This window comes from Caretta caretta, chromosome 5 (assembly GCF_965140235.1).
Source record: "Caretta caretta isolate rCarCar2 chromosome 5, rCarCar1.hap1, whole genome shotgun sequence".
Classification (NCBI taxonomy): Eukaryota; Metazoa; Chordata; order Testudines; family Cheloniidae; genus Caretta; species Caretta caretta.
The window spans coordinates 89,815,615-89,831,535 of record NC_134210.1 but is presented as its reverse complement, the minus strand read 5'-3'; the positions used below and the strand labels follow the sequence as shown (position 1 = coordinate 89,831,535).

Genomic DNA, 15,921 nt, shown 5'->3' with positions numbered 1-15,921 from the left:
GACACAGTGCAGTGTTTTTTGCCAGGTTGTGTTGGTCCTTTAATTCAGGAAACTTTAAGTAAGAGAGATATTGTAATATTTATGTTTCTTAATACCCCAAAGGACTTTATAGAATATGAGATCTTCCTGCTTTCCAATTTGTCTCTGCTATAGTTCATAACCTTGAGTACAATCAATTGAGCAAGTCAGTATTGACTGTTTAAATACTAGAGAACTCACAGTACAAACTTGCTGACAGCTTGACATGGCCTTGTAGTTTAAACAGCTGGGTTCACCTTCAGGACTAGTTAACAATTTAGATTGACTCACAGCTGAAGAGATCCCTATAGCTATCTCTGTCAACCTAGTCTTGTTTAAAAATACTGTGGTTTGAAGCAGAGATGTGAGAATCTGTGTGAGAGGGAGGAGTAATCCCTATACTCAGATCTCTTCATGCGTGAGCATAAGGAATGATTAGTTGAAATTGGTTACTTTCAAATATGCTCATTCCTGTTCCTACTTTGCATCTAGCCATGGTTTTATCTCTTATGTTCTCTTGAGAGTATCTGACTTTTCTTAAAGTAGATTTTTGAGATATAGGAGGCTGACATGGGCTACTTGATTTAGAGTATTTCAATAGTACTGAATGAAGGTTCAGTCTTAAAAATAAATTAATCTAAAATAGATTTTTTTTTAAATGGAAAAAAAACTTTGATACTTTAAAATGTGCCTGCTCCTACTTGCAGCTGCTTGATTGTATTAAAGGAACATCAAACTTGAAGTTAATGTATTTTGAAATTGCTCAAAATATCATTGTTTCAGAACTAATCTTCTACCTGCTTTATAAATTTGAATTTAAATAAATCTCTCTGGGGGCTGGATGACTCAGGATTAGCAATGTGATCTGAATCATTTCACCTTTAGGTCATGGGGTTTATTGTGTTCCAGACTGATAGTGACCAAAAGTTGTTACCATGCAATGGCTGCTGATATTGTTCAGATTCCTTTTGGAACAGTTGCCCATAATTCCCTTGCTGCTAGATATGCAGCTTTCCCTTCCACATCCCTCCAACCCCCCGATATCATTGGCAGTAGAGATATCAAAAAGAATAAACAATCCTGTCATCCCTACAGTTGATCCCTTCAAGTCATATTTCAGACTCATTGATAAGGATGTTTTTCCTGTTGCTGCTACCCATGCTGTACCTCTTGTGTGGGGAAAATGGAAAATTTCAGTAAGCAGTGTTCTCAATCTGCTACCTTTTTATAATTGTTAATTAACTTTTTAAAAAAATCTTTTAAAAGTGGAGTTAGTGATATTAAAAGCTGCTGGATTAATAGCCTAGAGACAGACAGCCTTTCTCTTTCACAGAATAGGTATAGCATGACTGGCAATAGTTCATATTTTTGGCCACAAAGCCTTTTCAGTGCGCTAAATTAATTTTTTAAGATAAGTCTAACCTTAGGAGAGGCAGGAGCCTACGAAAGCAATGCCATAGTTAGGTCCTTCCCAAATTCATGGTCCATTTTGGTCAATTTCACGGACATAGGATTTTAAAAGTAATAAATGTCATGATTCAGCTATTTAAATCTGAAAGTTCATGCTGTTATAATTGTAGGGGTCCTGACCGAAAAAGGAATTTTGTGTGTGTGTGGGGCGTTGCAAGGCTATTGTAGAGGGGGTTGCGGTACTGCTACCTTTACTTCTGTGCTGCTGCTGGCGGCAGCACTGCCTTCAGGGCTGGGCAGCTGGAAAGCAGCGGCTGCTGGCTGGGAGCCCAGCTCTGAAGGCAGAGCCACTGCCAGAAGCAGCAGCAGCACAAAAGTAAGGATGCAATGGTATGGTATTGCCACCCTTACTTCTGCACTGCTGCAGCTGGGCGCCCCACGGCTAGGTTGCCTCTGAAGGCAGCACAGAAGTAAGAGTGACAATACCACGACCCCCCTAAAATAACCTTGTGACCCCCCCCGCAACACCCTTTTGGGTCAGGACCCCCAGTTTAAGAAATGCCTGTGAAATCTGTATAGTATAGGGTAAAAACAAACAAAAGACCAGATTTCACAGAGGGAGACCAGATTTCACAGTCGTAACATGATTTTCATGGCTGTGAATTTGATAGGGCTCTAGCTATAATGGGTGGCTCAGCTAGCTGCCGTGTTGGAAATAGCCTAATTTCTAGTCATAACAAAGTAAATATAAACTACAGGTGAATAATGGATGAAAGTAATCAAATTCTCCTCATGCAAGCTTAAAAAACTTGATTAGTACAGTTTTCTGATGCATATTTTTCATTGCAGAGTTGATTTAATGCTCAAGAAAGGGAGCCAGATTCCTCTTAAACTACAGTTTAAGGCACACTTCCATCTTGAAATCTGAGGATTTTTTTAAGAGAATTTTAAAAATCTCAGATATTATACCTAAGTCCCATTGTATGTGATAGTAAAAACAAATTTTTCTGTTTTCTGAAACATTATTTCTCTTGCATTTATCTGTGTGAGGGATCTGAACAAATTGATTATAGTGAAACTGAGTACACACAACAGGATGTAAAATACATAAAGTTAGCTGAAAAAATAGCTGATATGTTTTTTTCACTTACAGTAATATTAAGTGGACTTGTCTTTGAATTTTTTTTTAAGTTGATGGCATTTCTTTTAAGTCACTTGCTTTTAGTCAACAATTGTGAGGAAGCACAGCTAATTCTAAGTACATGTTTGTGAGATAATGCAAGCGACAGCTACATGAAACTGTATTTCCTGTTGATCCACAGCCTAGAATGGTCAGCTGTAATTGTAGATGAAGCACACAGAATCAAGAATCCAAAGGCTCAAATAACCCAAACTATGAAGGCTTTAAAATGCAGTGTTCGTATAGGTCTTACTGGAACCATTCTTCAGAACAACATGAAAGAATTGTGGTGTGTCATGGACTGGTAAGTAAGAAGTTAATATTTTAATTAAGACTTATCCAGAGAAGTGACAGGGTGGTAATGGTGTGGGGCTCAGCAGTGTCCAGAAACTGTGCTATAGTAGGAATTCCATCACACTTTTGTCTTGTTTCTGCTGGAAGTACATGTGGTTTCCCACCAGGGCACTGCCCCCAAGCTGTTGGAATAACCCATCTTTTAGAGTAGTCTTAGATAGCTTGTATCTGGTAAACTTGGGGGCGTCCTCATCCCCTCACTCTTTTGGGTACTGGTAAGCAGGGGAGGAGTTCTTTTCTCTTATTATTACCCCTCCTAACTTCTTTCCAGTGGTCCTTCCTTTCTTTCCCTGGCCTGTGGTGCCCCCACTCCACCCCACATGTAACAGGATAAGAATAATTATTTAGCTCCCAGTCTCAGGCACTCTGCTCCCTGCTTTGTCTAAAGTGCACAACTCACATTCATGTAGATAAGAGTGTTGTGTGTCCTCCTGATGATTTCTATTAATATTTCAGTAGTGCCCAAAATGTGCTAGGTGTTGTGCAAATATATAGGAAGGGACAGTCCCTACCCCAAAGAACTTTAAAGAGGAAAAAAGACCACCAGATGAGGGAATAGAAAGTGCAAACAAAATAATCTTTTATTACTTACAATTTTAAAAATCTTAAATATGAAGCAATTGTGGGCTGAAGTGAAATGTCAGGAAGGGGATGAGTTAGTAGCAAAGCTTAATGTAAAATCCAAGCAACTAAAACATTAAGATGGTGTTAGAATGGATTACCCAATGGGGAGTATTTCTCAGAAAATGCCTAATGGGTTTAATAATTCCTGTTGTTTTCTTTAGATTCAGATTCATTAAACTATTTGATATCTTTATAACCTGATGGAATTAAAGCAGAAAGAATCAAAGTCAACATTTTAAAACCTGGGTGCCTAAACTTTAGGCACCTAAATCCTTAAAATAAGCTCCTAAATAATAGTAACCTGATTCATAACACCGGTCAGCATCCATTGGACGTGCAGATGCTGAGCTCCTCTGAAAACTGTGTCATTATTACTGAAGAGCCTGTATGGGGATTTAGGTGCCTAAACTTAGGCTGACAGTGAGTACATGGAAAGGCTGACTGTCTGGAAGTAGAATGATACATTTCTATTATATACATGAGTCGTATTTATTCATTTAACTGCTGATGATTGATTTAAGATCTGTCACTGTTAGTCAGGAGTATTTCACATGCTTTTAGTCAATGGAAGAGGATATTCTGCGTTTGCGTTCAGCAAATAACTGCTGTTCTTTTATTTCTTTTAGGGCTATACCTGGACTTTTGGGTAGCAGAACACATTTCAAGAAGGAATTTTCTGATCCAGTGGAGCATGGCCAGAGGCACACCGCAACTAAGAGAGAGCTAGCAACAGGTCGAAAGGCCATGCAGAAGCTAGCAAGAAAAATGTCTGGCTGCTTCCTGCGACGTACTAAGGCTTTTATTAGTGATCAGTTGCCAAAAAAGGAAGACAGAGTAAGAGTGGCCATTTTTACAAAATACTAATAAGTGTATCATATCTTGGTTGTTGTTATATATATCGTAGTGTTTTTTGTATAGTGTATCTAGTAGTTCATGGTTCTGTGGTCAGATTTTTCTAGAGTTCAGAGGTCCAGATTGTGAGCAAAAATGCACATGCAGTAGTACACTTCATTTGTTCACCTAATTACTATGACTGTATGTTCAGATTGAGTTATTTGGGCATGGAAATGCCCAGCAAGACATTTGACTGACCATTAACACATCCAGATGCTTAATTTATATGCACAGTTGTAATTATATGGCTAATATCAGCTTCACATTTCTGTGTGCAGGAGGTGGAGTCTGATAATATATAAATTAAGACTTGTTAAAAGCCAATTACTTTCAATCCTCCCCTTTTATGGTATTCATTTTAAAATTGTTTTTATTTTTTTTAAGTTAATTGTGACTAATTGTGGCTGTTTCTTTGGTGCTGGCATAAACATAATTTAAGAATTCATACTTTTTTAAATCATCATGACTAGGCCGTTTTGATGAATATGAGAATTTATTTAGCCAGCAAGCACAAATACATTTAATAAATTAAACACATTAGCTTGCAGCTGTTTTTCTAGATTTTGTTTTGCCCTTCATACAGAGCCTGTAATAATGTCATCCAAACTGTGTCTTCTAAAGGAAAGATTAACACAAACGTCAGTCAGGTGCTTTTCTAAATCTAGCGGGTTTTATGTCTTTTCATTCTCTTGTTAATGTGAGTATACGTTCAAGTTACTGTTGTATTATTATAGCACAGCATGGTGCTGCTGCTATGTGGGTGGCCTAAGTTCAGAAGTGATCTTGGGATTTTCTGTCTCCTGCTGGTTAAGACCAAAGATGTCATGGAGATGCCACCTGTGGTCTTTGGGAGGAGGGATAAGAGTTTTGGACACACCACTGTACAGATCCCTCCCCTGCCCCATTCCTGTGACTCTCAGTATCAATAGGTCTCTTAGATTTGACTGTTTTTTATCTCTCTGACTGTAGAAGTGTTCTACAATAGTTAGTACCAAAGGGTGGTGAAAGGAAAAGGCAAATAAACCATTCTGACTAAGTGGGCAAGAACCTTTATGGCTAGGTCTTTTAAACCTTCACTCACTCACTCAATAACCCCCCATCCCTCCCCCCCCCCAAAAAAAAAGCCTAAAGAAAATGTAGTGGAAGTAAAACTGCAGAATGATTGATGTAGTTTGATTTTAATACTGCTAATAGAATTGGTAAAAAAAAAATTGTATTAAAATTACCACAGTTACCTGTTGACCATATTTTCACACTTTTTTTCCAGCACATCAGCCTCCAGTTCTTTGTTGGGAGCAGAAAAATACCCTTTAACTACCTGTACATCTATCAGTTTATTTTCCATTTCCTGTAATTTTAGTATTTTAGCATTTTTGTGTTATATTCTTATTGAGGTCTTTGTTGTTTTTTCATGTATGCTGCATACAATTGTATTTTGGGGTTCTATCTTGGCAGACGGTATACTGTTCCCTGACAGAGTTCCAGAAACAAGTATATCAGGCTGTGTTGGCAACAGAAGATGTAAGCTTAGTATTGCGAGCACGGGAGCCCTGTAGTTGTAGCAGTGGCCGTAAAAGGAAGAATTGTTGTTACAAAGTAAGTATTTTCACAGTCTAGATTTCAGGATGTACAGTAACTTGCATCTTTCCACCCTGCTGGTTTGGACAATGTGAAGGAATATGCTTCAGGGAATGACTGGCCCTACCTATTTTGCAGGTCTTGTTCCTAATAGATCACCAAAAGAGGAGTTGCAGAGTGGAGCATTCCCCAAAACCACTGTTCCTCTAGACACACAGGCTGTCTCTCACCTTTGCTCTCACAACTTTTGTAGCAGTTGAGGGCAGAATAGAAATTCTTTGATCCCTTTTTATATTTGTTTAATAATCCAAGGTGGGGGATGAAAGGTACATTATTTGGTCATTGCCATTAAAGAGCCAATATTTGCTGATAGTTATGACATGTTGGTGGCTGAGATTCTCACATTCTCTGTCTTTAATTAGGGTAAGAGATAGCGGTAGACACTATTCACAAATGATTATTTCTGCTAAGAAGGGGCGTCTTAATCTGTATGTTATAGTTCACAAGGGAAAGTTGAACAAAAGGTAAATGTATATAAATACACTGGCAACAAAATCTATTAAACAATAAAAATTTGTTTTGAAAAACAGGGAAATCAATTTAAAGAACAAAACAAGGAAAATATACTGTACATACAGGAAAACTATTGAAAGACTGAACTTTAAGAAAAAAATGCAATTAAACTCCAGTTATAAATATAAATATAGTGTCAGTTAATTGGAGGTCATGGGGAAGAAACTAAAGTTAGTTATAGTTTAACTTAACTGTGTAATTTCAAGTTAACTCGGACTTAACAGTACCTACTGACCCCTTGTGATCTTCCACTCAGTACAGCCATTGCACTTTGCATGCAAGGAGAAAATGTTCAGAAGGAGGCTTTGATAAGAATTCTTTTTGTCAGTTTAAACTCAAGAACTGCATCCTGGATGGTTACTTCAGCAAACCCATAACCTTGTCCCTTAAAATGTCCTGGGAGTCCTGATGATTACATTTAAAATCATTTTACTTCAGGCAGCTTGTTAACTTAAAAACCTAGACAAAATAAATCAAACTGATTGAGACACAGGTCATCTGTAAACTATTGGTGGAAGTGCTGTGATGGAAGTTGCCTCAAGCTCCACTGGTCTTGCTGTTCCCTGAAGTAGTAATTGCTGAAGACTTCTTGTCTTTTGTCTGCTTTGAATGTATTCTTTTTTATAATTTTCAAAATAATAAACTGCACTCTTTTTGGCTGGTTGGTATTCTTCCCAGTCTTTACTTCTCCAATTTAAAGCAATGCATTTTTTTTCTAAATTTCCATGTATTCTATCTTTACATTAAATACTCTGTTGTTTTGTCAACTTCCCTGTTACTTTTAACTTACTGCAGTCTCTCACGTTTTCTTCCATGTACCCTATCACCCTTTATTGTCTAGGCATATCTGTGTCTCCAGGTCACTCAGTTTGCTCTGCCCTTGACACCCATATTTTAAGAGCTGTTACAGTCTGGGTTGAGAGCGTTATGGACAGCTTCTCTCAACCAACTGATTCAAATTTTAAGAATGGAAAAATTTAGATTGGATATCAAGAAAAACTTCCTTACTTGAGCTGTATTAGGTTGTGGAATAGCCTTCTTAGATCTGTGGTAAAACATTAGAAAAGGTACAGTCGGGAACAACCTGCATGGATAGGGGGATGGACTGAAGGACCTATTAGCTCACTTCCAGCTCTAAGTAATAGCAATAAATTCAAATTATAAGCATACATTTGTATTTACTCAGCAGAAGTTGTCCTGTAATGGAAAATCATTATTCAAATACACACTTTACAATAATAGTAAAATGAGCACATAATACTGGCCAATGACACACTTTTATATACTGTATTTATTCCTCATGTACATTATAAATGTTTTTCAGCTTTGCTTCAGTGTGATAACCCGATCTGTTTTATCTCTTGTTGAAATGCTTTTTACAGTAAGGCAGCTTTTGGATTGTTTATTTTATTAATAGATTTTACGTTATGAAGGTGTGCTGCTGGTTTTTCACTAATTTTAACATTAGCTGTTTCCATGCTTCTATGTCTCATGATGTTTTGTAGAGAAAAGTGACCCTCCATTTCATTCAGTTCGCTAATGACACCTGAAATTACTGGAAGCCCTTGGCCACATCTTGGATGCTTAAGTGTAAAATAGATTGCTATAGAATAACTTCCTGAAGTTACCCATGAAATCTAGCAATTTGAAAGGTTGTAGGGGGAAACATGTTTGAGCACTAGTTAAAATGTTATGGTAGGCATTTAAGAATAATATTGGAAATGGAGTGCAAGTGCTAAAGCTGTCATTTTTATTATTTGTCAACTAGTGACTTCAGTGATATGCACTAACTGTTATTTTTGGCATATTCACATGTTTAAAGTCAGTCAGCCATAACCAGGAAAACACAGTTATCTGATGTCATTGCTGATGCAGTAGAAAACCTTGCATAAACATTTAAAGTCATTTTAATTATATATTTTTTATTATTATATTATTATATTTTTATAATTTTATTATTATTTTATCTATTTAAAATATTGTTGAGTTTCTTTTCAGAAAGAAAACTATTAGCTGTTGTTGTGTAAGATGCCATTAAAACAGCTGTGATTTAAATTTGATTTTAAATTGTTTGTAACATTTCCATTTCTGTTTTTCATATGACATGTTACATGGCATCTTGGTTACCCTAACTTTCTATAAATTACATGTTCTGTAATATGTAAGAACAAATATAAACAACATTGTTGTCTTGAAGCAGAGGCGGTGCTAGCAGGAGTATTTTTGGAACCGCACACACACAAAACATACCAATAATTAATAAGGGGCCCCCTTGAGCTGCTCAGGGCCCTAAGCAATTGCTTAGTTTGCCTATGCCTGGCGTCGGCTCTGAAGAAATCTTTTCTGTTAATGCTATTTGTTACAAAATGCAGGAAAATTGTAAGTATTCTCTGTCATGCTGCATTTTTAACAAAATCAATAAGGTTCCCATATTAATCTATGTAGAAGAGGTTTTAAAAAATACTTGGAAATCACAAATACACTTTCTGCTGAAAATGGTAGTTCTAATCTTAGAGTTCTAGAACGCTGATTCTGCCAGTTGCCAATAAATGTGGTTAGAATATCTATAATTGTAGGATAGTCACATTTTTCTAGGTTGTTTGTACCTTTAGGAAGCATTATTGCTTTTTTTGTTTTGTTTCTACAGACAAATGCCCATGGTGAAACAATGAGGGCACTGTATTTCAGTTACCTGACAATCCTTCGGAAGGTTGCTAATCATGCTGCTCTCCTACAGACAGAGAACACCAGCAAACATCAGGTTGGTTTGGGTCTGCCTAAAGAGCAAAGTCTTGAAACAAAGGGAGAAACTTTTTAGTGAAAAGGTCTTATTGTAGCAGCTAGCTATAATTGTGATGGCCACTTCTTTTCAACTTTATTTACTCTCATCTTTTTGTCTAGCTAGCAGGAATTGAAGTATTTTGGTTAGTGCTTGGTGTCTGATCCTGCTCCCATAAAATCGAATGGCAAAACTCCCATTGACTTTTATAGTGCAGGAACAACCCTTATTCAGTAGTTTTCAACGGTAGCAATATTTTTCATTTAGTCACGAGTAATTTTTTAAAAACTGAATTCTGGTGATGTTGGGGGAACAGTAGATAAGTAGACATTTTAGTGTTCAAACAATGTCAGAGGTAACTACTTGTAACATATTTGTTTATCAAAAGAATTTCTCCAGGGTTGGCTTCTTTGTAAAAATAGAAAATGTTTTAGGGCATTTGCTTTCCAAAAGAATTGTTCTTTTGAGAGAGCTGAATTGCTTTGAACAGCACAAGAAGAAATACTTTTATTAAAGTAGGGGCAAGGAGAAGACAGTGTCAGCTGGAATTGTTAGAATGGCAAGGGGGAATTTGTGAATCTAAACTGATGTTGGCACACAGATATTTTCTTGGAATTCACTTTACTTCTTTCCTCAAGTGAAGACAGAGGCAGCATAGAAACTTTTTTTTTTTTTTTAAGTGTTGCAATATACCTCTAAGACCGCAAATGAGTAAAAAAGAAAGGGATGTTATCACCTTCATTTGGAGGCCTCAAGGGGATAAGAGTGCAGAATTCCTGGCTTAATCCTGGCCCCTCAAGAAGGCGGTCCCTCTTTGAAAAGTGTTACACCTCGCTGTCCAGGACTTTATACTTATACCTATCACCATAGTAAGTGCCTAAATGTCACTTTAAATATTGTTTCTGTCTGGCGTGCTTTGGAAGAATAGGTTTCAGAGTAACAGCCGTGTTAGTCTGTCTTTGCAAAAAGAAAAGGAGTACTTGTGGCACCTTAGAGACTAACCAATTTATTTGAGCATGAGCTTTCGTGAGCTACAGCTCACTTGCATCCGATGAAGTGAGCTGTAGCTCACGAAAGCTCATGCTCAAATAAATTGGTTAGTCTCTAAGGTGCCACAAATACTCCTTTTCTTTTTGGAAGAATAGTGTTCTTTGTTACGACAAAAAATTAAGAGTTCAAATGGTTTATGGAAATTACAGTGTGCTGTAGTGCTTGAAATAGTTACTGGTATGATATAGTAGGCTAGAATTGCTGTATTATTTAATGGTGAATTCATTTCCCATGATTATTTACTGTATGTGTAGCAGTTGATACCTGTCTGATTACATCTGTACACAAAAGACTGATTTAAAATGTTGACAATTAGTGCCAGTAAGCGAACCAGAAAATCCAAGATACTTGGGCTCTAGTTCCATCAGTCAGTATTTTTGAGCCTGGCCCTGCAAGCTACATAGCACCCTCACTCCCATTGAACTCAGTATCTCAGGATCAGTCTTAATGCTCTGTTGTCATCTCCTCCCATTCCTGCCCATTGCTTCCCCCTACCCCCCCCCCCCCCCCCCATGAAATCGACCTCCCAATCTGTTTGCCCTCTCCTTACTGATATTGTTCCTAAGGAATCAACTCTTCTTTGGAGCCAGCAAGAAGTAAAGTTATACTTGTAGTAATACTGATTTAAAAACCTTTCTTAATCTTCCCTCTGTATTTCTCAGTGTCTTCTTGTTTGTCCTTTGGATTTTAAATTCTTTGGGACAGGATATTTGTGTTTTGACCAGCTCCAGCTTTGTTTGTACTAAACAAATAATAAAGTCTAAAAAGAAAGGGGGGGGAGAGGGTTTGCGAGCCAGTCTGCTGCCGTATCTTCCATTGTGGTACTTGAGATCAGAAAATTAATGATCCTCATAATCTTGAGAGGTTTGGGAACTTCTCCATTAGGGAAAGAAAATTTTGCAATGCTCTCTTTAATATACGCCGAAGTCCACCATTGGTATTTTTCCAAGTGAGGCAATGCACTTTTATTTTTCTTAATATGGGAGAGAGGACTATCTTGTGTTTTGGGCAGACTCTAGTTACTAGAATTCTCATATTTAACCATGTAGCCTCTTATCCTTTAAGCTAAAACCTCAATTTTTTTCTTACTGTTGTCAGATGCTTTTGTACTGAGCACTTTTATAAATTTACTACTAATTCCAGCATCATCAAGAATGTGCTCTTTTAGCCTATTTCACTCTTTCACAGATTAATGCTGGACCAAATTATCTCTAATACTGAACTCCATGTTTCGTTTGTGGTGATCATATTTTCTGCCTTTTTTTTTTTTTTTTTTTTTACAGGAAGAACATATCAAAAGGATATGCAACCAGGTATTTTCCGAGTTTCCAGATTTTGTACAGCTGAGCAAAGATGCAGCCTTTGAAACAATTTCTGATCCAAAGTACAGTGGGAAAATGAAGGTAAACATATTTGGAAAAAACAGTGTTACATAATTTTAGAGATTGTAATATAGATGTGTTAGAAAATCTGCATCAACCATTTATCTAACCACTTTATAACTAATCCTTGTACCTGGATCATGAAAGTTACAGATTTAAAAGACCTAGATCACCATACTATTCCCTGGCAATGAAGGGTTATTCCTGATTAAAACATTTTCTAGTGCTTTGTCCATTCTAGTTCTTTGCAATGGTGTATCCAGTACTTCTCTTGGAAGACTCTGTAGTCAGGAAGCTTCCCTGCACCCCAATAGGAGTCTAAATTTTTACTTTTCATTCCATTACTCATAACTATAGTTGCCAGTTATATCTTCATAAATAATGTCACCACTTCTAGTGTTCAGTCTTTAAATATAATGGATTTATATCCATTTAGGTCTCCTGCCTATTGCCTTCTCTTACCCTAGCTATATATATTTAGCTCTTAAGACCTTTCCTCATCAGTCAGTTTTTTAGTCTCCTGGTTGCTTGAGTTATTCTTTTTCGGAATCTTTCTGAAAATGTATTGCCCAGAACTGGACTGATGTCTTATCTAACTAGAGTCACGTAGAGAAGGACCACTACCACCCTTTCCTTGATGTACTTGCCTGTGCAATCCATAAATGCATTGGCCTTTTTGCAGCTATATATACTGCAAAGTCATATTAAATTTGTTTTAACTATCATCCTTAGTTCTCTTCAGCATTACTGCTTCCCAGGGTTCTCCTTTTGTTTGAGCATCATTGTTTTCAGATTATTTTTTTTCCAGGTTGCTTAAATTTTTCTAAGTTGAATCTCATTTTGTTTTCTGTATGTTTCTAATTTCTCTGGGCTTGTTGGGGTTCCCATCTCCTTTCATTTTAATATCAACTCTGGAGTTCTTTAGCATGCTGATTAATACCTCTTTCAGATGATTAAATCAATTCTAACACTGATCCTGAGGGTACCCCTCTAGGTATATCTTCCTGACTTGATAATTGTAATCTATTACCTTTTTGTTTTTCTTCAGGTAGTGTCACTATGGGTGCTCCGTTTTGGAGGGGGTGGGGGTGCCCTGTGCATTTGGAGATTTTAGGTAGCAGTGCCTGTTCAACCTGCGCATATGCTCTGCTCAGCCTTGTGCTCTTTACCATGGGTATATACATCTGTGTGGGCGAACTGCCCTCAGTTCCTTCTCAATGATTTTGCCTGAGATGGAGCCTCAGGTGTGTCTGAGTTGAGCTTTCCTCCACTGTAGTTTCTCTCCCCCCATGGTTTCACTTAGCTTAGTTAGTTGTAGTAGCGTTGGTTAATAATAGTTAAAAGTAGTAAGGACCATTGTCCTTTCAGGTTTTTTCTCATGTGGGGAACTTTATTTAGATTTCTAGAATGGTATGCCTGTCTCTCTCAGTTTTAAATGTTGCCTTTCGTGCCACGAGTCTATCCTTCGTGCCAGGGGCCACTCCCAGTGCATCCATTTGCATGCTTTGGGGAGTCTGACTTTTGGGGGAAGTGTAATTTTTGTCTGGCGTTAAAATCAGGAACCAGAAAGAACTGGGAGATTAAATTGCATCTCCTCATGATGAACAGCTCCCTCCATTTGGCTTCTGACACAAGCCACGGAGACACCCCTGCCCTGCCATACACCTGTCTCTGAGCAAATAGAGCTCTTAAACCATTTCCACAAAACTTTCCCTTAGTGCTTCTAAGAGGAAAACTCGAATACTCTCAAAAAGTCATTAGAGAACAGAGCTCGGTTCCCAGGTAGGGAAACTATGTCAAGGAAACTGTGGTTGCAGATTGAGGCTGCTACTTTGGTATCTCCCCTCTACCCCCCACCCCTCCTCCAGTTCCTGACTCAGTACCCACAAAGATGCGGGTCCTCAGGTACTGTAAGCAGCACTAACCCCAAAGAATGTAAGGATTCCAGCTCCAGAAGTTCATTAACATTGTCAGGGGATCGAGGCAACAAGGAGAAGAAGACTACCTCTTCTAAGTCAGTACCAATAGAATAAGCCAGGCTCTCCGTACCTGCCATTGCAGCACTGCAGAAGATCAGAGTGTCATTTTGTGGACACACGCCTTGGAGCACATAAAGTCTGCAGTATTGTCTAGTTCCTCTGCCACAGTCATGGCTGCCACCTCGGTCAGTACCACAGGAGTTAAATTTTCATGAGATGTCACAGTGTGAGATGCCTGACACCCCTTTGATAGAGACCTCTACGTCTCCAGATATTCACCTAGTACTGATGGCATCACCATCTTTTTCTACCAGTGCTCCACTTCTACAAAGTCATGTTGAAGATGATGATAATGGGGATTTTTCATTGACTTCTCAAATGTTGCTTCAGGGCTCCACTCCTCACTATCAGACAAATATTTTTCTGGAGACTTCTAGGAAGATGGAACCTCTTTGAGAAAGACACCCTCAAGCTCCATCCTGATGGTCTGATGGCACTCATGGGTGCTCCCACCTATTCCATATTGACCCCCTCAATGGCTGTACTGGATCCATGAGCAGCATACCGCCAACAATTCTCTAGGACCCTTAGTATCACTCATTGCTCACAGAAGTAGAAAATTCCTCCCCATCCCCGCATTCCTCTTCCTCTAGAAGGCCTGACCCACAAGAAGAGACTTTGGAGGAGCAGGAGGTGAGAACAGACAGAGATCACCCTGCTAACCAATATCTCTTCTTCATCCCCAGATGAAGCAGTCATGCCTCCTCCACCATCCCTGGCTGATGATTTTCAGACAGTTCCAGGACCTTGTTAAAAGCATAGCAGACCCATTACAAATACTTGAGGAGATTAAGGCGTCACGACATAAACTGCTAGATATTCTGCATACAACGTCATCTACCCAAATTTTACTACCTATTAATGAGGCTCTGCTGGATCCTGCAAAAAGTAATCTGGTATAACCCAGTGACAGTTCTACCCATCTGTAAAAGGGCTGATAAGAAATTTTATGTCCAATCTAAAGACTCGGAATTTCTATTTCCTCATCTCTCTCCCAACTCCTCCCTAGTTATCGAGGCTATAAATGAACGTAGAAGGCAGCACTGTGTTAAATCAATGCCATACGGCAAAGATCAGAAGTGTCTTGTTTTATTTTGTTGCAGATCATATTCATCTGTGACTCTGCAGGATCACCAACTATTGAAATATAATCACAGCTACTACTCAATTCGTTTGTTGAGCATTTAGCACCAGGGCAGAGGGACCAGTTTCAGGCAGTCCATTACAAAGGGTCACCTTCTTGCCAGAATATCTCTGAAGGCCTCTCTGGATGCCCCTGAAACAGCTGCTCGCTGTGTTTCTACAGTGGGTGTCATGAGAAAGGCCTCCTAGCTTCAACTCTCAAGATTTCCAAGAGAGGTCCAGAATACAGTTGAGGACCTTCCCTTCAACAGATTAAAATTGTTTGTGAAGAATACCGTCAAATCTGTACATACTTTAAAAGATTCCAGGGCCACTTTGCTTTCTCTAGGAATTTACACAGCTGCTCATAAACGGACAGTTAGTAAGTCTCAGACAATGCAGAAATCTTGTCCTGTCTCCTGCTTCTAGAGCCCTTATGAACTCCAATGAATGAGGCAGATGTTCCAGAAGAAGAGTCTGTCTGCTGTACAGGCATCGAACTCTCAACCTTCATCGAAACACAAATTTTGATGGAGTAGTCAATGTTCTGAGTTCTCTCCCTTACTCCTTACCAGATGCAATGGTTCATGTGCCTTCGCTGCTTTGGGAACTGCCTTCCTCACTCCAGACAAGCTTTTGAGCATATTGCTGTGGACAAATGGGTTTTGGAGATCATATCAACAGGATACTCCATCTGCTTTACTTCTCTCCCTCCTCCCTTCAATTCCCTCTGTCCCTCTTCAGGCATTTTCCCTCTCACAAGTATCTTCTAGAACAGGAAATAGACTTCTTCCTGAACGTAGGTACTATTGAACTAGTTCTTGTACAACACACAGGAAGGTGTTTTAGTCCAGGTACTTACTGGTTTCAGAAAAGAACAGTGGATAGAGACCCATTCTAGATCTAAGGCTCCTAAAC

The 15,921-nt window shown here is 38.5% G+C and overlaps 1 protein-coding gene across 14 annotated transcripts in view; it reads left to right on the top strand.

The window, feature by feature from the left end:
• Positions 1-15,921, top strand: part of ERCC6L2 (ERCC excision repair 6 like 2) — a 231,730-nt gene that overhangs the window by 23,710 nt on the left and 192,099 nt on the right. For 13 of the 14 annotated variants that reach the window (XR_012668542.1, XR_012668543.1, XR_012668544.1 and 10 more), the window contains 5 exons: positions 2,751-2,912; positions 4,213-4,420; positions 5,936-6,076; positions 9,279-9,392; positions 11,744-11,863. Coding sequence is in view for 10 of the 14 variants with exons in the window: in XM_075128642.1 (XP_074984743.1) it covers positions 2,751-2,912; positions 4,213-4,420; positions 5,936-6,076; positions 9,279-9,392; positions 11,744-11,863 (745 nt within the window). In the remaining 4 variants the exon portion in view is untranslated. The remainder of the gene's footprint in view (positions 1-2,750; positions 2,913-4,212; positions 4,421-5,935; positions 6,077-9,278; positions 9,393-11,743; positions 11,864-15,921) is intronic. The other variant, XM_075128647.1, reaches the window with a different exon arrangement.